This window comes from Penicillium waksmanii (assembly GCF_028829765.1).
Source record: "Penicillium waksmanii strain IBT 27052 chromosome Unknown utg000001l:1.0-4852451.0:1.0-4856178.0, whole genome shotgun sequence".
Taxonomy (NCBI): Eukaryota; Fungi; Ascomycota; class Eurotiomycetes; order Eurotiales; family Aspergillaceae; genus Penicillium; species Penicillium waksmanii.
In genome coordinates this window covers 3,086,517-3,109,306 of record NW_026643248.1, presented here as the reverse complement: position 1 = coordinate 3,109,306, position 22,790 = coordinate 3,086,517, and the positions used below count along the sequence as shown (strand labels likewise).

The following is a 22,790-nucleotide window of genomic DNA, read 5'->3' as shown; positions in this document are numbered from 1 at the left end:
TCGTCATGTAGTACATGAATAGGTCGGGTAACATGTATCCAACGCAGCGGGTTTGGCGGGAAGGGGGTACTCGTACGGGTAGAATTAAGCACTGGCATGTACTACGGAGTACCCTGTACCACCTATACTATGTGGTACGTAGAAATCGGGCAGACTCACCGAATCTCAAACCAATCGGGGTGGTGGCCGTTGTTCTCCGTGGAGGATGGTTTCCAACAGTCTCAGTCTTACCGCCGGGAAAGGGGGAGGGAGAAGGGGAGAAGGGGAAGGGGAAGGAAGAGTCATGGGACCCGATCAAACTAGATCCACGTCACCCCGTCCAGAACGTTGAGGGCGATCGCTCCACACGGGGGTGTCCTATTTTTGTGGTAGGCTGGACTGTAGTCCAGGCTGAGGTGATCCATCTCATCTGGATTCACTTTGGATAAGACCGGTGAGGGAGCGTGAGGAGAAGGGACGGGATGCTTGTTTGGCGGGAACCAGTCAGCGGCGGGGAATTATGGATGGTGACAGCTTGTTGGTGGACGAGAATTCCCTGGAAAGATTCCCATGACTGCATTGTGCAGGAAGTGGGAGGATGGAGTGATATGAGCCAATAATGGGGGGAGGTGGAGAGGGGAAGGTCGATCTCGGAGGGAATGGAAGACTCCGCGACAGACACGACAGAGGGACTTACAGTACTGTAGTAAGTAGTGTACGGCGTAGGGGAAGTACCGGTACGGAAGTGTGCTGGCGGATACGGGGTAAATGGTGTCCCGCACTGCGGGTACTAAGTACCGGTACGAGTACTTACAGTATAGATACCAGTATACTAGAACCTAGTATACTGAGTTGGTATAGGATATAGTAGGTAGTATCTATAGAGTAGCATTCTAGTATCATCTACATCATACTTGAGCAGACTCAAGAGTGGTATACTAGTAATCCCACACTGTAGATACAGCCCTGGATGTACATAGCCCACGTCAAGACTCCACTTGATCGTAGGCTAGACCGCCAAGAGTGGAACTCCATAGCTTTCCCCAACCATTCCCAAGTTCCCAAGGTGCTCCGAAGTACAGAGTACTCTCTGTACTTACGATACTCTCTACTTTGTACCCGGTACCCTCCATCCTATAAATCCCTCTATTGTCCTTTCTCCCCATCCGGTTCATTTCTACTCTCTCCCCCCTCCTCCCACTTCCCTCTACCATCCACCACTACTACCACCCACATCTATCATAGATCACCTCCACCTCCTCCACACTTCACACATACATACATCACTCACCATGGCCGCTCCTCGTTCATCCTCGCTGCGTGCCTTGCGCCAGCTCTCCAGCCAACACTCTGCTCTCCCTGCCCGCCGTTGTCTGCACATCACCGGAGTCCAGTCCGCTCAACCCGCCAATCCCGCCGACAAGGCCTCTCTCTACGCTGCTCGCACCCTGCCTGACCTGAAGCTCGAGTGCCAACGTCGTTCGATCCGTGCTGCTGGCAGCAAGTCCGAGGTAAGCAGAACATCCTCTATATCACCATATCCATTTAATCTAACATACCTAGCTCGTCGAACGCCTCTCCAATCATGATATCCTCCAGACCCGTGCTTTCAGCATCGCCATGCGCCGCATTAACCCCAATGCCTTCGCTGAGTATGTCCTATCCCAACACCATCAGGCCTCGCAAAAAGAACCCATTCTAACAAATCCACAGAACCCGCCAATTCAACACCTCCCGCTCCTCATCAGCCGTCGGCGACTCCTCCACCGTCGACTTCGTCTACATGCCCACAATGTCCGACATGGACGCCACGACGATCCGTCGCTCATCCCCCCAAATCCCGGTCCTTCCCGACATGCACTCCATCCAACAGCCATCCACAATCCCCACCTCTTCACCCATGAAGCCCCAGATCTACACGGTCTCCGGTTCCGGCGCTGACGTCGCCGCCAGCGCCATGTCTGAGGTTGTTGATAACGTCGCCGTTGACCTCGACCCGTTCTCCTTGACCGAGGCTGTCGGCCGCTCGCGCGTCGGTGAGGAAATCCAACGCACCCGCAATGGCGGTCCCGCCAAACCCGGTGTTGTTTCAGAACTTTGGGCCGGATTCCTGGATGATGCCTTTGGTCCCAAGGAGCCGGCCAGGAAATAAGATGTGAAGCGTGTGTGTGCTTTTGTGACGGCCTCTCCATGACGAACTTGTTTCTTTGCGGTGCCATTCGCACCACCTTTCCCTTTCCCTTTCTATTATTTTTATTTCCTTATATCGGGTTGTTTTTGTTGCCCCGATCTAGCGTTGCGCTGTAATATCTTTCTCTTCTTTCTACCATCGAATCCACCGTGCTACCGCTATTGCCAGCACCTGGGATGACAGATCCAATACATTCTGTGAATCCAATCCAATCAATCTTCAATACTAGTAAATCACACGTCATGATTTCAACGTTCTCAATTATAATTGCCCATCATTGCATATGATTCTGATTTACTCCGTAGTTGTGACTCACCCAATGCCGGTACTCTTCCTCTTTTCGTTGTGCCGAGGTCCAACCACCAGCCCACCCTACTACGTAGTGACGCCTCCCGCCCTGATCTGCATGACGAAAAAGCCCGATCGACACTAGCCCGGGGGAGGATATGATCTCTTCCGATCATATTTGTACTCCGTATGGATTCTTCTATTCTTCTCCGCAGACTCCATTCCTGGCTTCCCTTGCGCTAGTACTAGTGGTTAGGAGCTATGTGCTCCGTACTTCTGTCCCGACTCTCCGGCTCTACCCTCCGACTATCCCGAGGTCATGAGACCGGGTCCGATTCCGTGCCCGAATGGTCCTCGTTTATGGTCGGTTTGAAGCTGTTGGAGGCGGGGGATACCGGCTGATTAGATCGCGTGATGTGTGATGGCATTTTTGTTGGTATAGATGTTGGTTCAAGGTTGTTTTTTGTTTTGTCCTGGCGGTAGGAGGGGACTCGGAGGGGGTTTGTTTTATCCACCCGAGGTTGAGGGTATTCGGACCAGCGCTTTATTATTGGACTAGACCTAGTACACTGGCTTCGGCCGTTTACAGCTTTCGTTAATACCTTGTTGTTCAGCATTCCTTTTGTAATAGGAGTATATCTTAAGCACCGCGCCGCACCACTTTGCTTTCATGATTTGTTCCATGCAATTACAATGAGAGTCTAAGATAGCTTTAGATCGAATTAAATATTTACTATAGTTCAATTGATCATATTCAACTCTTGCATACATCTCTTTACCCATGAATCGACAATGACAATGACATGGCAGATTTCGCAAGTAGGCCGACGTGCTCCGATCTTCCCCGAACTTGAACAACCTCTCATTTCCGGGACCAAATCTCAAGGTCGCAACACTTCCAGCCTGAGCTTTATTGGAAGGTCGAATCATGAATTTCAATTGCAATTAAAAATTCATCAATGCATTGTTTAACTTAAAACATCTTTAAATTTCACTGGCTATTTGTGAACCTTGTCCTGGTAGTTGCGTTCCACCTTGTACTATTCACTACTATTTACCGCTTTATATGATAGAAAGGCGACCCTACCAGGCAGTCAGCTTCTGTTTCTCTCTTACAAGTCCACCGCTTGATGCAATGCCTTAGGCATTCGGGCATCGGTAGGACTGAGGTGCTTCCCGTCGTGCTTCTCTGCGACTGTCATTCGAGTTTACGAGAATAATACGATTGTTCAACTGCTGGTTAGGAATAGACAAAATCCCGACAGCTGTTGGTGCTTGAGACCATATATCCGACCCAAGGACTTGGATTTTATCTTTATGGCTTTGGCGACATCTGATTCACACCTTACCTCGTAGGGGTACCTGACTTGTCATTATCAAGGTTGATTGTAATCCTCATCCTCGGCGCTCGGACCGCTGAAACGAGGCTAATAGTCTTTTGGCACAAACTGATTGGCTTCTCTTACTTCGGTCAGTCAGAAAAGCCTGACAAACAGCTGGATAGCCGGTTGTTTAGGGACTTGCAAAGACCAAACGTCACTTCCCCGCAAGTTAGGAAAATGCGGGGTTTCCATCGGCCAGGTTGGCTCCGAGCTCATCGACCATTTGACCACTAGGAGCTTGCAATCGCGCAATCTTAGGTCATAGCTGAAGATCGAGAGAAATCTTTGACCTCCAGACACTCGAATTTTCTCTGTGAAGGAAAGACGACCGAATCTGTTGTTGACGAAACGGCCGTCTCGCTATTTATCCCCTTAAAAACCGCACATCATGGCGCCTTCCAGCAAAACTACGAGGCCGCAAAGTTCCCATGCCGACCAGAAATCCGTCACAGATACTAGGTGATTTCTCCCACCAACGAGAAATTCAGGATTCAACAGGGCTAACGAAGCAAAAATTAGAAAGCTCCGCAATCGAATCTCCCAGCGTGCTTTTCGAGCGCGACAGTCTGGGTATATCAAGGAGCTCGAGGAAAAGCTTCAACGAGCAGAAAAGCCTGATCTTAATATCACTAAGCTGGAAGAGGAAAACCAAAGTCTGCGTGTTCAACTTCTAAATTGTCACAAAAAATTAGAAAGCCTCATCGTCTCGATGAAAACAGTCTCGGCATCTTTGTCCGAAGCAACTGCCATTGAAGTGAGAAGTTGGCTGTGTCTGGGAGGCCAAGCTTTTGCTAACCGTGTCTGTTATTAGCCGTTCAATAATGAATTGCCGGGGATAGAAATTCGAGTGATGGATCAAGCTCACCAGGCGTTGATCCACTTGATACCACTCTCTCTGGAGATGTGACCGGGTGGGAAATGGATAACATTCTACAGTTTCACGACTGCAGTATTCCTTCACAAAACCCCATTATCCTCAACCAGGAGGACCCAGAGCCTCACCTCTTGGGATCAATAGTCGATGAATTACAAGCAAACCCCAAGGTTCAAACCGGAACAGCAGCACAATGCCAACCGGCTCCACAGGAACTGCTTTTCAACTGTCTCCAGACAGTACCCTTTGAGAAGATGATGGGATTTGAACAGTACGAAAAACTCACTAGATCAAAACAACGTGCATCTGGCGATTTGTGTCTGCCGACCACGAATTCGGTATTTTCTGATCACATATCAAGCTGGGAAATGTATCTGAAGCAGAAGTGGGATGCCACTGCGCCTTTCTTGAATGGAAGGATGGACTGGTACTTCGCCCGCTTCAGCACCCCTCTATTGAAATGCAGTATACTCACATTGAAACAGTCTTATCACTTCTGCCTACTTCATGACATCTGCCTTCATCTGCCTGTCATGGCCATCAATGACATCCTGGCATACGTATACCAAGGCGCATATACCAGTTATGAAAATAACTGCGTGGCATATCGATCCATCAGTTGAAAGCTATAACAACATGAGCCAGACTTGGAGGCCAACAAAGACTCAGATTTCGCGGAAGCATCCCGCCATTATTGATTGGATTCCATGGCCATCGATTCGGGATAAACTGATTACCTGTCATGCTGCTAATCCTCTGATTGACAATGTCATTGGCGCCATCGGACATTCCTACGTCATGGAAATTGACCTTTCCAAACTTATCGCCAACATTCCTCCAACGCCAGGATATGTGTCCGTCTGGGATCTCATTCAGGCAATCTCCCCCGGAAACGTCAAAACAGAATGGTACTAGTTCTACTGAGGCAAGTAAAAATATCAACTTGAATGCTTGGAACGGTTTACTTGGCTCCGGAGTGCCCACGGATGAAAGTTTCCCATTTCAACAACATAAGGAATCATTCGGAATGCGTCTTCCTGCCCCTGATACCAATACTCTTTTTGGCTCCCACACAATGGCCTTGCAAGCTTTCAAGCTGCTGGGTATGGACAGAGGGGCATCGCTATTTCGTCTAGATCCTGCGTTCTTTGAAACTCACCCTGAAATGTATGATCACCGCGATAACATCATGGCTAGCGGTGTTCATCTCAAATCGCCCTACGGAGATACAATGATTTCACCCCGACCCTTGGACATTTCGGTTTCAACGCAGTATAAACAATTATCATCATGGACTGTAGATCTCCTAGTAGAAGGGACGTTGCCTGTGCCTCGATTGCATCAGGATAGCGAGTGATATAATCTCCCAGGTCGAAGTAATCGGAACGCGAAGAAAAACCCGGAAGATAGCTTGATTTTGCCACCCCACAACAAACTCAATCCTGGCTGCCTAGATCTCTCATTGAGAATATAACTGGATTCAATACTAGTATCGGCTAGATAAGAGCTTGCATCTGGAGTGGCTAGATTTTCTCTATATTGGAAATAAAAAAATAGTAAAACATCGAGATAGCTTTCAATTTGAAACTCTCTGGACGCATTTCGAAATATGAGGCTAAGAGAAATATGTAGATGAAGGCCATTTTAACCTAACTTGATTAATTTCAAAATGATTATTTGATTGAATTTGAAAGCCTCTATGGCGAAGCCCATCTACTATAGACTATAATACTCTTCCTAGATAATGCAGCAATGACCCAAAGCACTCGATGATATACGGAACCGAATCACGGAATTTTTGGTCAACCTAGCGTTCAAAGGCGCACCGGATAAACCAGGAAAAATGTGGGGGAAACATGATAGTCAGGATTTCGTGACTGTATTCCCAGTGGTCCGTGCATGACCGGAGGAAATCTCACACTTCTACAAACGGCGAATAATTTGCGTGGGGGGGGGGGGGGGACCTTGGATTATTCAAAATTTGAGCTCTGACATAGATCAGTACTTCCAAAATGGAGCGTCCGCAAATTTTCGGAGCAGGCACGCACGTCGCGTGTTCCGAATGTCGTATGAGTGGATGAGCTGACCTTTCCAAATTGTTTCAGGGAAAGGGACGTGTTACAGAACGACACAGATTGATTCTCCAGTGCGGACTTCGATCTCAAAGGCTATAATATTTGAAAAGTGAGATAGGCACGGCTTCTTCGTTTCCGAGACCAGGCGTGCCCTTTCCAGTTTGCCTTTTGACATTGAAAATCAAGTCCAAGCGATTGACGATCCTAGACTGTGGCTTGATCAGGACGTTCATTTATGTCTGGACCTCAGGCTTCAGCTACTAGCTTCTGCCTAGTTTCCAATTTCTTCAGCGGGTCAGTGAGAAGATGAGCACAGGTCTAGTGGTGCAGAAGATAAATGGTTGGACATTTCTGCAACTTTATTAACTCGATCAACTATTTCTGATGTTACGGGATTCTGAGTCTTGAACATCGTTCTACAATGTTGTGATCGGTCGCGGGAGGCTAGTTGAGCTGCAAGCCCGAAACCCGTACATACTCGTATGATCTGATCGATCACCAGCTTCACATAAGTGGACCCAGGGCCGAGACTCGACGTGGCAAGACGGGGTGTCTTCCACCATTTCAAGTCTTGCAAGGAAAAATGCGTCCATTGCCTGGTTAGCTCCCGATGTTGATGAATATGCAAGGTATCCGAGGAAGCCGAGGTTGGGAGCGGAACGGAGAGAGGCAGGGCTCAAGTGCAAATAGAATAAAGACTCGAGATTTATTGATTGACACAAGAGGAGAATTAAGCAGCTGGGTGGTCGCTGAACCCATGCTGGTCGAGACTCTAGCATCTAAAGATGGAATGATGGAGTCTAGACCAGCCGTGGCTTGAAGGATGGTGGACTTATGTATTGATGTTCTCCGTGCATGTGCACCCAGCTGGACCGTGCATTAGAACTGACCAGTGATAAGCAGCAGCGCTTGTGCTTCCCCCAAAAAACGGTTCCCCTGAGTTGTGCGTTCGATGGCAGGGTTCTCCGGCCACAAACTCTTCCATTTGCCGATAAACGAACCAAACTTCTCAGAATCAGATAGTAAGATCTGCATGATACTGTAATTCTTTATTATTTCCCAGTCTTCCTTGAAGCGAAGAAGAAGAATTCCGTGAACTTGACAGAAAAGGAGTAAGTAACCTGACTCTAGCGTGCAGCTAGTCTCGACCAGAAAGCCGATCGCAACCGGAACCAGGCGAAGTGGAGCTCAAAGCAACCCAAGATATCCAGTCAATCACCTAAACTGGGTTAGCACTTGGCAAGAACTGGGCAGAAGTGTCTTGTCAGGGGAGGATTTTCCTCAAGAGGTTCACCACCAAGTGGGACCTCCCCCCCCCAGTCTCCTGCCAGTCTCCCAGTCTGCTCGTCCGCCACTTCTCCCCCCTCACATCATCTGCTTCTTTCCAACCTCCCCAGCTTATTGTCCTTCCTTTGGTTGTTCGTTCATCGCTTATTTGTGTCTTCATATTTGCTGGTTTTTCGTTTTTCGGTTTTGTCTTCTTCGCTTTCATTCACATACGCCTCTTTAATTGACGAACCCCGGATTCTGCTGATCCGCCCCAATCCTTCGCCCCGTCTTTCAACAACCCATTTATCGCCAATACAACGCCAATTGATCAAACGGACAGCAGTCGAACGACCGATCCTACGTAATAAGTCACGGAATTCAATGCGGCCTAATTTTCCCTGCTACTAGATCCGCTGTGGGATCATGCATCTTTCATCATACTTGGTCATTGCCGGCCTCTCGACGAGTGTTCATGCCTTCTATCCCTGGGAGCTTAAAGTGGCTACAGTCGCCACAATTTCTTCGAGGCAAAATGGTTTCCGGCGTTTCATGCCATGGATTTTAGTCCCAGACAGCTCGGACTCGGACTCGGACAGCCAAGGAATAACGCTCGACATCACGAAAGCTCGCCGGGCCGATACCTACAAAATTGTCGAGTCGGAAACCCCCACTTTGCAGAACAGTGCGGCAGTTAATCAAGATGGAGTGGATTTTTCTTACTTCGTCACCGTCAAGGTCGGTTCACAACAAGAGGAGATGTGGTTAGCCCTCGACACCGGATCGCCGAGTAGCTGGGTATTCAGCTCTAAGTGTACCAGCGAAACTTGCACAAACCACCACACATTCAATATATCCGAATCCAGCAGCTTCAACTCGAATGACTCGACCTACAGCCTCGGATACGGTAGCGGTCAAGTGAAGGGTGATCTGGGCCAAGATACCATGTCCATCGCTGGAATGGATATAAGTTTCACGTTTGGATTCGCCGAGTCTGCAACCAAGCCATTTGACAGCTATCCTATTGATGGAATTCTCGGCATGGGCCGATCATACACCGGCGGTTGGAAGATCCCCTCTTTCATGGATGTTGTCGCCGAGAAGGCAGGGCTCAGCTCTAACATCGTCGGACTGAGCCTGTCGCGCGCCTCTGACAACAAGAAGGATGGCGAGGTGAATTTTGGAACTGTCGACACAACAAAATTCGACGGAGAAATTTCCTACACCACCACCAATGCCGAAACCTGGACTATCCCGCTGGATGACGTCTACGTGAATGGCGAGGCTGGCAACTTCACTGGAAGATCCGCAATCATCGACAGCGGATCTACATATGTCTTCGTTCCACCAGCCGACGCTGTGACTTTATTCGGCCTCATTCCGAACTCCAAACATTCTGGCGAGAACTACACAATTCCATGTAACTCCACGGCCACTATCGAATTCGAATTTTCCGGAGTCAAGTACACCGTCCAGCCAGAGGATTACATTGGTCCAAGTTCAAAGGACGACTCGAACCCGGGCTGCATGTCGACGATAGTCAGTCACCAGTCCTCCGGATCAAACACATGGCTTCTCGGTGATGTGTTTTTGAAGAACGTCTATTCGGTCTTTGACTTCGATAATGGGCAGATTGGCTTTGGAGCAAAGGCGTCGAATTCGTCCTCCGGAAATGGGACATATGTCGCTCCCAGCGCGACTGCGACCGGTCCTTCGGCCGTGGCCACTGATGGCAGCTCTGAAGTCTCCTCTGCGACGATCTCGACCACGACATCAGACTCATCTGCGGATTCAGCGACAGAGACCGATTCGCCTACCATTAATTCCGCTTCTCGCATGTCGGGCGGGTTAGCTCTGTCATTAGTGATGACTTTTGCTGCCGCTCTCATCCTCTAAACTTTTCCATCACCAATATCTTAACCTCGACCACGCGTCTCACACCAAAATACCCTTTTTTGCTTCTAAGTCAACCTTCGCTCCAGGCGTTCTTGTTCATACCGTCAAACTGGCATACATATCATCGCAGACCGACTTGCCATCAACCATACATGCCCGACTTTCTTTGCCTTCAAGTGATACCCACTTGCACATACTACTCGCTCCGCGCTACCATGATTCATACCCTTTGCTTATTGCATCTAGAGTGCAGTCTCATTTGCGCATTTTCTTCTCTTTTATTCCCGCCCATTGCCTCCTGGGTCTCCAACATGGAATGGCTCCATCACTGTACAAATAGAATACGATAACTGTGGCAGAAATCCAAGAAACCGTAATAATTTATCTCATTAAGAAATGTCTTCAGTTCCTCCAAGTAGACTCTCGTATAGATTTTGATGTTTCATCTTACTCAAGCTTTGATCTTTGCAGGGGTAGACCCTGGTTCCGGGTCCCGAAGTCATGTTTCAGAAATCCAGAGAACTGTTCTAAATCTTAATCTAACCCTTCCAGTCCCTAGTCTACTTTACTGATGGTAGATTTCCTCTAAATCTACCTGAACATACCATGTTATACTGATCTAAGTCACAAGCCGGTGCTGTTGTAGCTATTTTTTTGGGTCAGACTTAGCATCGACGGATTCAAGTTCGTGCCTCAGGCCTCCACATGGAGATACCTTTCTCCAAAATTGACTTCCAGAACAGCATTACTACTACTAATACAGACTCCAAAATATGCCTCAGCTAGAGGCACGCCATATAACCCAAGAAAATAAATTATTAATAAAGTTCCCCGCCATACAGCCCCAAATCACTAAAAGCCGCGTTTTCGGTATTGGCAACCCGAGAATGTCCGGGGGCTAACCCGACCGGGCCGGTCCCTCGGTAACCAACAGCGTCATCGCTGATACTAATCTAACGCTTTTCCAGACCCTCAGCCTCATCAAATTCCCCTACAGATACATATTCCGCCATGTTTGGTCTCGCAGGAAGAAGGATAGCCGTCTCCGGGTCTAAGTCGCTTGTATCAAGGACTCTGCCTGCTCGCGCAGCCACCGCCGCGCAATCGCCGAGCGCTTCGCGTGCATTCCACGCGACACCCTGCAATGAACAGGATAAGCGCCGGGTCTGGGCTGGTCGGGTGAAGACAGCCTGGATAGATGCTCTGAATGAGAGTCGTGAGGTGGCCAAGGGGGCTAAGGAGGGTGCTTCACCCCCCAGCTGTTAACCCCGATGTGACGCCGAAGAAGATGTCGGACAGTTACTACAGTGCTGTATGTATCGATTTACGGCGTTGATCCTGTGATATTTCAGCACAGCTGACGAACTGGCTTCGCGTTTTTTTTTTCAGATTTTGCCTTTAGCGCAAGATAAGTGGCTGCTTGATACTTATCTCAATGCCTCTGGACATATTCGGTGAGATTGACCTAGCTATTGTCATAGGTGCATGCTTGTGCGACAACTAATGCTGAAATAGCTTGGGATCATTGCTTATGGATCTCGATGCCCTTGCTGGTGTCATTGCCTACCGTCATACCGGCGAAGGCGTCAGTACCGTCACTGCGGCCGTGGACAGAATCACCATCGAGCACCCGCTCATGGAAATTTGTGATCTCGAACTTAGTGGTCAGGTTTCCTACGCTACTGGTCGATCCAGTATGGAGGTATCGTGTCAGGTTTCTAAGCTTCGCCCGGAGGGTCAACCTGCTCAGCCCGAGGATGTGCTGATTACCTGTGCATTCACGATGGTTTCCCTTGATCCTGCTACAAAGAAGTATGTTCTGCGTTGGAAGCTGAATTTGAAATGTGCTAATCGGATTTACCCAGGCCTGTCCCTGTCGCACCTCTGATTTTGGAGAACGCAGAGGAAGAGAAACTCTTCAAGAAGGGCGAGGCCAACTACCAAGCCAAGAAGGCTCTGCGCACGCGCAGTCTCCTCGAGAAGGCTCCTGACGATGAGGAGAGTAACTTGATCCACTCCATGTGGACCAAGGAGATGTCATACCTGAGTGAGTATCATTATGTACTATCTATTTCTCATTCATCTCAGCTAAACAACCCCCAGACCCCCAAGTCCCAGCCATTCGCCCGGACAACCAAGTTTTCATGAGCGACACTGTCCTTAAATCGGCTATGATTATGCAACCCCAAGATCGCAATCGCCACAACTTCATGATCTTCGGTGGTTTTCTCCTCAAGCAATCCTTCGAGTTAGCCTTCTGCTGCGCTGCCTCTTTCGCCCACGCCCGCCCCAACTTCCTTGCCCTTGACCCAAGTACCTTTGAAAATCCCGTTCCTGTCGGAAGCGTCCTCTACCTGCGCGCAACGGTAGCTTTCACCGAACCCGAAGAACGCGAGGACGGCCACTCCAAGTACACAAAGGTACAGGTGCGCGTTGATACCAAGGTTCGTGATGTTGAGCACGGTACCAAGAAGTCGACTGGTATGTTCAACTACACTTTCTTGGTGGAGAAGGACATCAACGTCATGCCCAAGAGCTATGGAGAATTCATGCTTTGGACTGATGCGAGACGTCGCGCTCTAAATGCTGCTGCTATCGACCCTGCACATAAGATGAGTGCCCTAAGGAGTATCCAGGACAGTGTCACCGAGTAAATTTTACTTGGCGTGTCGTTTCGATAATTTGCATTTGTGGGAAAATAATGTTGTTCTGCATAATTGGGTAATGTACATAGAGCAATTCCGGTCGGTAGTACCAAAAAAATATTCTATTTTGATTTCCTCCATAATCCAAGTTCCCGGGTTTCTATTACCCACTGGCAGTATAAATAAATAAAGCAACCTTGCAATTCATGGGCATTTATACTAGTATATGCGAGCAATAATATGACCTCATCAGAAAATAACAATTTGTAACAAAACTTACTAATTACAGGTCAAGTTGAGCTTGCACTAAAGGACGACGCCTGAAACACCCGCGGCGCTGTACTGATTCGTGTAGGAGCTTGTCCAAAGAATCCACGGTTAAATGTCCCATTCGGACTCCGCAACCTCTTCAGAATGCTAGCCCGTGTACTGTCTAGCTCTTCGAGGATGATTTCACCGTCCTGTCCCAGGCGCGCATCTATCTCGAATATCCTCGAACATTCCTCTTCCGCATCAGCGTATCCAGGATGCCATTGTGGGAACCAACGTAGATCTTCGCCGGTTTTCAATGTAATTTTCTTTAAGTTTGACAGTCCTCTGCATTCGAGGAATCTTTTAGCAGAGGCTCTTGCGATTTCTTCGGTCAAGACCGATTTAAAGGCTTTCGTCAGTGGGAATCCGTTTTGCGCATTCTTTATTGCAATTGATATTCCCAGTCCGACATGAATTGTCAGTTCGCGAAGATTTTCAAATCTGGTTGCAATAGCCTCCATTGTGTCGTTTGGCTAGAATCATTTGTTAGACCTGTGAATAGTTCTGACGGGATACAGCTCGTGGCTTACCCATGTTCCATTTGGATTTATATCTAGCTCCAAGCTTGTGACATTTGGACAATGCTGATCCAAGCCTTTTATCTCCTCCAAAGTCAGTGTCTTCCTCTCCTGATCGGTCTCTTCGATGGCATGGAGACAAAGGTGTTTGAGATGGGAATGGTTGATCACAGAATTCATCGAAGGGACAAGTCCCTTAGCAGTGAGGCTCTCTAGGGAATGGAAGGAGGACAAGAACGAGTCAAGCTCAGGGCTTGAGTTAGAAGCAGTATAGCGGGTAAAGCTTGTAATCTGGAACTTCTTCAAGTTATGCACGTTCCCAGTAGCCGACTGCAGTACGCCACTGTGGGTCTGAACTCCCAGAGTGAGAGATTCTAATCCTCCCCAAGGGAATCTCTGTTTCCAGAGATGTTTCTCTTCATCTGTGATATGATAGCCGCTCAATGAGAGATTTTTCAGCGGTGGGAAGATGAATTCATCCGGTATCGAAAGCGGTACTATCTCTGTTGAAGGAGGGGAGTAATCCATCACACACCCTCCTCGTAAAAGATTGATCGAAACTGACAAGTCTTCAAGATTCGGATATGCGGCGAAAGTCTCATGCAGAGCTAGTCTTTGGGGCCTGAACTCTCTCTCCCCAGGCTGCAATTCTCTAGTAGGGGCTGTGGCGGTGGAGTCCACAAAGATACATACTTCCCGCACAAACGGAATGCGAGCTTCCGTCCTGATGAGCCCCTGTTCGCGTTTCAAATAAAGCTTTGGAGATTTATTATGGGCGAGAAATGCATTCACAAGGGCGTTGGATATGGGGAGCTCTCCTAGGAAGCTAAATATAAGCGTGAGTATATCAATGGCGCACATTATATAAATGCCCAGGTGGGCCAAATCTCTCTTACTAGACAGCCTCTAGATTTGGAAGCTTTCTGACCAGTCCAGCCAAGAGGTCCTGGGGTGGCTTCAATTTGTCCCAGGCACGAGATATATCCTTGTCGGTGCCGTCAAGGTTGAAGGTCATTTCACGCACAAATTCTCGCAATACCTCATTCCTATCGTCCAGAAGTCGATAAAAAAGACCGAAATTAAGATCTCCAATACATTTTGGCCGTTCAGTGGCTTCAAAATCATCCGGAAATAGCGACCAGTCCTCACTCACCCGGCGTAAAATGACTGATCGGTACAGTAGTGGAGTGGCAAGGGTATCGAATAATCTGGAGACCGAGCAGACATTGGCAAGATCCCCTCGAGTGGGTAGCTTGTGTCGTTGCTGGGGTTAGGTTCTGGAACCTGTGATATGGCAGCACCGAGAGGAAAACATACAGCTTTGAGAATGAGATGCCAGATCTCTGGAGGAATCTCGGGTTGACTCATGGCTAAGGCAGCTCAAGCAGCGAGTGTGGATTCAAGAAACTAGTAGTTGGATCGAACACGGTAGCCGTTGGTATGTTGTTGGAAATGCTTCTGCGGGGTTGTTTTGGTGCCTGCTTTTAAGCCGCAATAGACAGCTTACTCAGCCTCAGTAAAATGGAAGAAGCCTGGTGGAACTCATAGGCAACCAGTAAATCAAACAACTACGTATCAGTGGGGTTGAGAGAACGAGTTACCAGATTAACAAATACCAGAAGAGTAAAATATGCGCTTGATATGGTCTAAATTTCGGCCTATATACAAATGGGGATATAGTATGTATGATGGAGAAGAGCAAGAGCGGAGCAAAGTAGGGGCCCAGTATAAGAAACAAAACAGAAATCAGACCCCCAACCCATGCACCGACTCCAGCAAACCAATGGGACAATTGAAAAGGAAAATGGAAAATGGAAATGACCTGCTCCGGTATCACGGAGAATGATAAGAGATGTAACCCCAGCCAAACCACCCAGGTAATGATGCACCAGGTACAACGCGCAAATGGTAGTATCCAAAACCCAGGAACAAACAGAAACTCCCTGCCACCTTTCGAAACCCAGAAACAAGAAAATAGAAAGAAGAAACAAAATATGTTTGTTGAGATATTGAGATGTTGCGGGGAAGGGGAACGGAGGATGCAGAATGGGTCAAAAAAGATATGGTTATAAAATCGTTTCACTTCGTTATGTCCAGTGCCTCCATGCGCTTTTCGAAAGTCACTTTTTTGTTGTATTCAGGGTTAGGGTTGAGAGATTCGGAGGAAGGCCCGCGAATAGTCAAGTTCGATAATGAGGCTTGGAGAGAAAAGCCATGTAGATGTAGGTGTTGAGAGTTTCGATGGGAGATTGGGTCAGAATGTCGCATGGCGTATGTATAGCGAAAAAGAAGAGTCGAGTTTTCTCATTCCAGAACCTCATCAATTGTATTGGATGTCAAAGATCCAGGATTTATTTGTGGGCCATTACTAGCCCCTGAACCACTTCTGTCTCGTCGCTCCGGTGGCTGCTCTTCCTTCATGCAAGCATTTTCGAGGATATTGGTCCACTTCCCACTCGTCCCCGCATGGCTATGTTTCAAGTGTTGACGGAAGTGATCGGCACGGAAGAACTTCTTCGCATTATTGCATTCGCCGAACTTGTGCACGGTCGTCAAGTGTTCAAACCGACGATCCCAATCCGGCCGAGGATAGTTTGGGAACTCCTCACCGCAATAACCGCATGTATCGTGCGATGGACCGGCATTTGTTTGGCAGGTTGGCGATCCCGAACCATGGAATGCAGACTGGAACGAGACTAGCGATGCGCATGACCACGAATGGCGTCGCAGATGGAGCGAATTTTGGTGCCGTTCCGCCTCATTCTTGTTCTTGAAGCGGTTGTTGCAGTACTGGCACGAATATTGCTTCTCCATCTCGTGGGCTCGTAGATCCTCCGGGCTATCGAATTTCTTGGGCTTCTTCGGACAACAATCGCAAATAAACAGCCCGGCCATCTTCGACGAAGCGGGTTTGGGGACGCTCAGGGCAATCGGCATCGGCATCGGCATCGGTATCGACATCTTTCCAGTGGAATCTGTGGCGGGAGGTTCGAGGGTGCTGGCTCCTGGTAAGGGCCTCGGCACAGGAATAAGTGGTACTCCGGGGGGAGCTTGCGTTGAGAATCGACTTTTCGTGATATGTATCGAGATCCGAACAAGGGGAGAGGCCCCCGGGGGATGGTCGATCATATGGCGAGAGGCTGGTCATACTGCTGCCGCCGATTGAAAGAGCGGAAGAATATGAACCAGAGGTTCGGATACTGAGCGAAGAAGCTGCTGATAGCGTTCGTTGGCTTGGAGCGTAGCTGCTGTTTACCGTCAGATTGTTGGTGAATGGATGACCACTTGTCCTTCGCTGTGACAAATCCCCGTTACTCGTGACAGTGTGTAAAGTGTGGCGATCGTCAGTATTGATCGGTTCTCGGGGTGGAGATGATGCTCGTCTCTTCATCCCCTGCCTTGAGCCTTCGGGGTAAGGTGGTGTCGGTTCACGGAGAATGAATTGTCGGGGAACTGGCTCGTCTGTCGAGAAATCACCCTCAATATCAGAAAACACGCCCTGGTCGTAGCTGCCACGATTCGATCGGCTGGGTAAACTGATGCTGTCCTCGCGCGATGGAGTCGTTCCACGATATCGACGTCTTCCAAATTCAAAATCGGCCACCGATGGAAGATTGCTTTCGACACTTGGGCTGCGACCCTCGACATACTCCCTCCAATCCGATTTCGATCTGGGTGACACTCCTCCTGACTTCGGACTGCTGTACCATTTCACATCAAGCGTTGAACCTTCTGATGGCCCGGGTGATGGCAGATTGCTCGATGAGCGTGAGGGAAGAGATGGAACAGTAAGTGCGGAGATTGAATTTCGGTGGTCCGAACTGATCGATCCTCGGGGAGAAATGGGCTTCCCAATCTTGGACAAAAGATGTTGATCGTACGCATTTGACGAGTCTTTCACACTTCGCAGAGAAAAGTCACGCTCGCCTTTCAGTCTAGAGATCGTTTAGTATGGGAAAATCCGAAGAGGAGAAGACAAATAAGAGTCAAGCCCTTTTGATCTTACATCGGACCATTGGGATTGACAGACATGGAATTCGGGAATCCATCATCTGTCGGTGGTGGCGGTTCAATCTTAATTTGAGCCTCAGAGCTGCGGGAGAGTGGCATGCCACTTTGCCTGCCTTCAAGCTCATCAAGGTCCATTCGATCACTTTTGGGCGCAGAATCGGGACGGTTCCGGCCACCACCAAATAAGCTTGAGGCTGGGTTAATCGGGGGAAGAAGAGATGCAGATCGATCAGAATTTGCATGCAACCACCCAGCATCATAGCCATTCTCTAAATCGTGGATGCGCGTCGGCGGAGGCAACGGAGGAGGCGCGGTATGCATATTGGGGCGAGATGGAATGGGTAAAGGGCCGTAAGATGGGAATGGCAATTCGGGCATCATGGATGTTTCGGGGCGATGGCGATGACGGTCGTACTCGTGATCCTTTGAAACATAGAAATTTGGCGATGCGGCTAGTCGGTCCATTCTAGATGGTGTGTGGAGTGGCGTAGAAGTGGAAATGGAAGATGTGGATGGCCAGCTGCACTAAGCATGAGCTGAATCCGGTGGCGTTTGTCCGAATGAAAATCCACTTCCAAGAAAGAAAACTGAGAATAATAAAAAAGATGATGAAAAGAAAGAAAAGAACGTTGATCGGAATAAGCTGAGAAAATCAGATCAACAGCAACTCAATCCAGTTGAGTGCAGTGCGAACGTCGGTGAAACCAGGCTCGGATTCCTAAATGGACTGCCAGCCTCAACCCCCACCTCCGATTGCTTGGGAACCAAGAAGGTCCAGCTTCTAATGGGTAAGCAAGTACAGACGAAGCGAGGTGGAACTTGGAGAGTGGCAACAGGTGAAGGTTTTCATGCGCCTGGAATTTCTAGTTAAGAGTTAGATGTGTGGAACCGAAAAGGCGGCAAAAGGTGACCTGATATTGCAAGTCACACTCGTAGTTCGCCGTCACATCCGCAAGGAGATAGGGCTGACAGGGGAGGGGCGCAATATTAAAAATGAAATGAACAATAAAACAGGATAAAAAAGAACCTACCTCTTGCTCGGTACCCTTGTTCGGCGATTCGCCTCATGGGATGAAACGTTTGATAAGTGACACACAGCCCTGTCTGGAAGCCGTCTGTGTCCCATAGAACCAGTCAATCGCGAACAGCGGGACTGGACATGCTTTTGGATTTTTGGATATTGAAGATGAAGTGATGCGCGCTGTCTTAGGCAAAGGGTAAATTCAAACCCTAGATGTTCGCTAGCAGAGGAACCCCAATGCGATTGGTATCCCCGTTGTTGGTCACAAGTATAAGAGAGGCAATGGCAATGGCAATGGCTTCAAACCAACTAGTTGTGTCGGGGAACACCCCACCACGGGCTGAACAATTGAATAATAATTCCCCAGGGGGGCACGGAAAGACCGAAAAGAATAAAGAGAGCTGAACAAGTCGAGAGAAGGCACTAGTTCAGGTTCGAGGGCAAAAAAAGGAAGGGGAGAAAGGAAAGGATTGCGCCCCAGAGAGAGAGTGGAAAATCGGGCAGTTAGAAAGTCAGGCAAGAGGCGGTGCAGCCAAATGATTGGATCTAAGGGCTCGAGCCAAAGGTGCAAATGTGATTTAGGACCGAGGGAGAGGAGGCAATGTCGATGATCTCATTCTCACCGAGCTGAGCCAAGAAAGGAGGAGGGGGGGGAAGAAAGATGGGTTTGTAGGGGGAGATTCTGGAACAAGGCGCCTGTAGAGGAGGGGGGGCAAACGAAAATCCCTAAAAAAAAATAATTGAAAATAATAAAAAAAGGAATTGAAACAATTCAATAAACGGATGGGTCTTCGGACCTAACCTGCAGTTCGGGGTGGGTTAAGAGGGTTGACGTGGTAAAAGAGGCGAAAAACCCTCCCAGACGCATTTGTATGGATTTGTATGAATTGTATGTAATCCAGGTTGGTATCTCGTACCAGTGTAAGCTACTTACATACCAGTACGGACAGTTGCGGGAAGCCAAAATCAGCCAAGGAGTGGAGCGGGAGAGGGAGAGGGGGGGGGCCAACGAAAGGGAATGGCATTTCTAGGATCATCATTACTAAATCTCAGATTTTAATTGTAGCTCCCGCGTGGGTGGCCACGTTGGGAATGATGTCCAGCACAAGGCTGGGGCATTTAGATTAAACTTCCAGGCCCTGTTGCCCTGTTACTGTTGCCGTGGCCGTTGCTGTTGCTGCTAGTGCAGAGTCTTGTTACTACATACCGAGCACTCCTTACTCTTCCTGTACTCCGGTACCATGCTAACTGTAATGAGTAGATTCAGCCCACTGAATAGCCTTGTCCAAAGGATCACCCGTGGTTCAATCACTTCAAACTTGGGAATCCGGCCTTCCAGAAACCGGGACGATCAAGCCTAGTACGAAATGAAGATGGAGGGGTTCCAGCAGTCTCAGGCATGGGCCGCTCTAGTCTCGACAAATGAGATCCAGTCTAGTTCACGGCCAAACACTCTACTTTACCCCATCCCGGGGCCATGATGGGCGCGTAACGCCAACCAAAGCACCCTATAGAATGAAATGGGACCTCCCCCCCCCCCTCTCTCCTCTTCCCTCTCTGTGCTTGACGCCAGGGTGGAGAGTGGACTGTCAATGGAGTGTCTCGTACGTATTGGACGCCTCGCGATGATCTAAATCCCTCCTTTGAGTCCCCTCTCTGTCTCTCTTCCTTTCTTCGGACTTCGTAGATTCACCGCACATGGCTGGATGCATTGTCACTCCATGGGGCAGGGGGTCGCATGTAGTGCCATCGCCTGTGCCCTATGGTAGTAAGGTACCGAGGGCTGTTGGTAACGGCTCGGAACGACATTGGGCTAGACTAGGGTACAACACGTTCCATGCTCAAGGAACCATGGTTTAGCGGGATGGACACATGGGATTGCAGATACGGATAAGGGGGTGGATGCGACCAATACCACGGAATAGACTCCCATAAGGAGGGGAGGGGATGGGGCGGCGAATTCAGATTGACAAGGGAAGGAATACAATATGCACCGGTGACAGTCTTGGAATGGGCTTGGCGGTAGGCTTATATCTGCTGGGATTGTGAGAAATCATGTACCAAGTACTCCGTACATGATCCCGGTCACACAGACAAAGTCAGTGTGTACATACTGTACTCGTATGTGCAGCAGGGATGCGTTCCACTAGGAAATTGTCGCGCGATCTGATCGGAGTCTTCGGATAGTCTGTCCAAGCGTTGGCTTCTGGCTGTTTTTTCCAACTCCCCCTGGTATCACGATTGTCTCCTCGTTGCAAAAGGCAGAGAACATTCTTTATTGCCTCCACATTAAATGGACAATGCTGAGTCGCTAGTTTGGGTCCACTGATTTCCTAGCGTGATCCACTTGGGCCCCATTCATGCATGCACTGCCACACTCCTGGACCGCCTGTCAATTAACATTGAGCAGGGGGGAAATGTCCATTATTCAGTACGGAGTGCTCCGGACGATTGCTGTCATCCTGGGAGAGTAAGACATGTTCAACAGGCAGCAGAGAGAATGTGTCCAGTCCCAGTTCTCCGACAAGTGCCCCGATGGATGCGGAGGAGGTTGCAGTAGCCTCGACTGTCAGTGCACCAAAGACGTTGACAAGCTGCTGAGTCATGCGAGATGCTCCACACCAGCTTCACGAACAGATGTTTCTTGTTTCTTGGCTTCTTTTCTTCGAATTTTTTTGTGGTTCTTTTCTTTCTTCTTCTCGAATCTTTCCAAGGTTCTCTGCTCGCTAGGCTCGGTGTCAACCCTAAAGAACCACAGTATTATTACAGTACCAGTCAGGAGGAGTCGCCATCGAATATCATACTAGGGCTACATACTAACGGGATGGAGTGATCGATCGAGTGGTCAGGAGGTGATGTCTAGTAGTAGGTAGTCTGACCACTGCCCACGTGGGACACCAATAACCTCGACACTAAACTAATTCAGACAGAATGTCTAATATGTAGTAGTACTATATACTACTAGTAGTACCTCGTATACTCGTAGTTACTTCGTACCTGGCACTGAAAATGTACATAACACCGAGTATAATCAATGAAGACCCGGAGTACGGAGTACGGAGTACAGACTATTAAGAGGCAAGGTCAATCACGAGGATCGCTCAGGTTTGAGACATGATCCTCGTTCGGCGGTGGTACAAGGGAGATCGGATACCAGCCCAAATCTCCTGCTCGCTCTGTGCATACGAGTACAGGCCCAGGTTCCAAATATCTTGGCATGTCCCATCATCTCACAACCTAGTGATGCCAATGCCCATGCCAATGTCCAGGATGTGGCGGGTGCCGGCGACGCTCCCTACCCGGAACTAGTCTCAATAGACTTTCGCACTTATCGATCGTCACAGTCAAATCCGGTCCTTGCGATAGCCAAGCATCTCTTGCTCCATCAAAGGGGGCGCAGTTCTGCACTTCGCTTCGAGTAAGGATTGGCGAACCGCGAGGCGTATCCATATCAGCCAAGTGTCAGTCGATTCGAGTGTGTATACTGAGGGAGCGTTTAGTATACGCAGCGCATAGTGTAGGTCGCCAATGAAGGCTGGAGAAAAAGGGAACCCCCCTCGTCAGCATCATCGCCACTCCCCCGACGGTTCTCCCAGAGGTCAGCCTTAAGCCTTAGAGGGCTGCAGCCTAAGGGCGCGCGCGTGCGCTAACGCCTCTCTCTTCCATCACCAGTCACAAGCAACAGCGGCGTGACTGCGCCCCCTTTCCCCGCTCGGTGATACTCCTGCGGGAGTCTCATCCAGCCAGCAGGTCGATGTTCCTGCGATTTCCAAGCTTACCCGCGGCAAGTCAGAGTACATCGACCCCTTGCAGTGTTCAGGACGAATCGGCAGGTCAGACGTGCAGTTGGTGTCGGGAGATAATTCAATGGGCCCACTGCGGCGTGATCCGCTCGGCTAGTCTTGTTTGTACGGAGATTTTCCTGGCCGAGACGGAGATGGAGCTGGGGCTGGGTGGCTGGGAGATCAGCTGGATGTCGTTGTATTCTGTACTCCGTACTATTGGAGATGTATGGAGTCTGCAAGTGTGGTTCGGTTCGACTAGTAGGTAAGGGTAAGTACAATATGACCCATCGTACTCCGTAAAGTAGTTGGCAGTAACCAATGCCCTCGAAATGCGGAGGGATTGGTGGGTAACTCCATCTCGGGCCCACTCCAGCAGTTTGCGCGCGCAGAAGTTGCGATTGGCTGGTCTTTGCAGTGAAGTGAAAGTGCAACAAATCGACAGTTGCGAGTACGGAGTATATGTACTCATACTCAATAAGCCTGTCTTGTCTTGTCGTTTTCGTCTTCCCTTTTTAAAGTACTTCTAAAGTCTTTCTCTCCCCTTCCT

The 22,790-nt window shown here is 49.0% G+C and overlaps 7 protein-coding genes across 7 annotated transcripts; 4 read left to right on the top strand and 3 right to left on the bottom strand.

Annotated features, from left to right (window-relative positions):
* Positions 1-1,271: 1,271 nt before the first annotated feature.
* Positions 1,272-2,131, top strand: N7481_001139 (SAP domain-containing protein; the record flags this gene model as incomplete). Its single annotated transcript, XM_057260358.1, has 3 exons — positions 1,272-1,490; positions 1,543-1,631; positions 1,693-2,131. 3 exons carry the CDS (start codon positions 1,272-1,274, stop codon positions 2,129-2,131), a joined length of 747 nt encoding a protein of 248 aa, XP_057128190.1.
* A 2,097-nt stretch (positions 2,132-4,228) lies between these two features.
* Positions 4,229-5,629, top strand: N7481_001138 (bZIP transcription factor; the record flags this gene model as incomplete). The annotated part of the gene is made up of 4 exons (XM_057260357.1): positions 4,229-4,299; positions 4,360-4,594; positions 4,777-5,141; positions 5,200-5,629. 4 exons carry the CDS (start codon positions 4,229-4,231, stop codon positions 5,627-5,629), a joined length of 1,101 nt encoding a protein of 366 aa, XP_057128189.1.
* Positions 5,630-8,481: 2,852 nt separating this feature from the next.
* On the top strand, positions 8,482-9,951 carry N7481_001137 (pepsin-like aspartic protease; the record flags this gene model as incomplete). Its single annotated transcript, XM_057260356.1, has 1 exon — positions 8,482-9,951. One exon carries the CDS (start codon positions 8,482-8,484, stop codon positions 9,949-9,951), a length of 1,470 nt encoding a protein of 489 aa, XP_057128188.1.
* Positions 9,952-10,962: 1,011 nt separating this feature from the next.
* On the top strand, positions 10,963-12,605 carry N7481_001136 (putative acyl-CoA thioester hydrolase; the record flags this gene model as incomplete). Its single annotated transcript, XM_057260355.1, has 6 exons — positions 10,963-11,167; positions 11,211-11,263; positions 11,341-11,405; positions 11,467-11,763; positions 11,817-11,998; positions 12,055-12,605. The coding sequence occupies 6 exons, from the start codon at positions 10,963-10,965 to the stop codon at positions 12,603-12,605; spliced, it is 1,353 nt and encodes a 450-aa protein (XP_057128187.1).
* Positions 12,606-12,886: 281 nt separating this feature from the next.
* N7481_001135 (uncharacterized protein) lies at positions 12,887-14,794 on the bottom strand (the record flags this gene model as incomplete). Its single annotated transcript, XM_057260354.1, has 4 exons — positions 12,887-13,381; positions 13,439-14,252; positions 14,323-14,690; positions 14,744-14,794. 4 exons carry the CDS (start codon positions 14,792-14,794, stop codon positions 12,887-12,889), a joined length of 1,728 nt encoding a protein of 575 aa, XP_057128186.1.
* Positions 14,795-15,730: 936 nt separating this feature from the next.
* Positions 15,731-16,240, bottom strand: N7481_001134 (uncharacterized protein; the record flags this gene model as incomplete). The annotated part of the gene is made up of 1 exon (XM_057260353.1): positions 15,731-16,240. The coding sequence occupies one exon, from the start codon at positions 16,238-16,240 to the stop codon at positions 15,731-15,733; it is 510 nt and encodes a 169-aa protein (XP_057128185.1).
* Positions 16,241-16,265: 25 nt separating this feature from the next.
* Positions 16,266-17,902, bottom strand: N7481_001133 (uncharacterized protein; the record flags this gene model as incomplete). The annotated part of the gene is made up of 2 exons (XM_057260352.1): positions 16,266-17,361; positions 17,433-17,902. The coding sequence occupies 2 exons, from the start codon at positions 17,900-17,902 to the stop codon at positions 16,266-16,268; spliced, it is 1,566 nt and encodes a 521-aa protein (XP_057128184.1).
* Between the last annotated feature and the right edge of the window lie 4,888 nt (positions 17,903-22,790).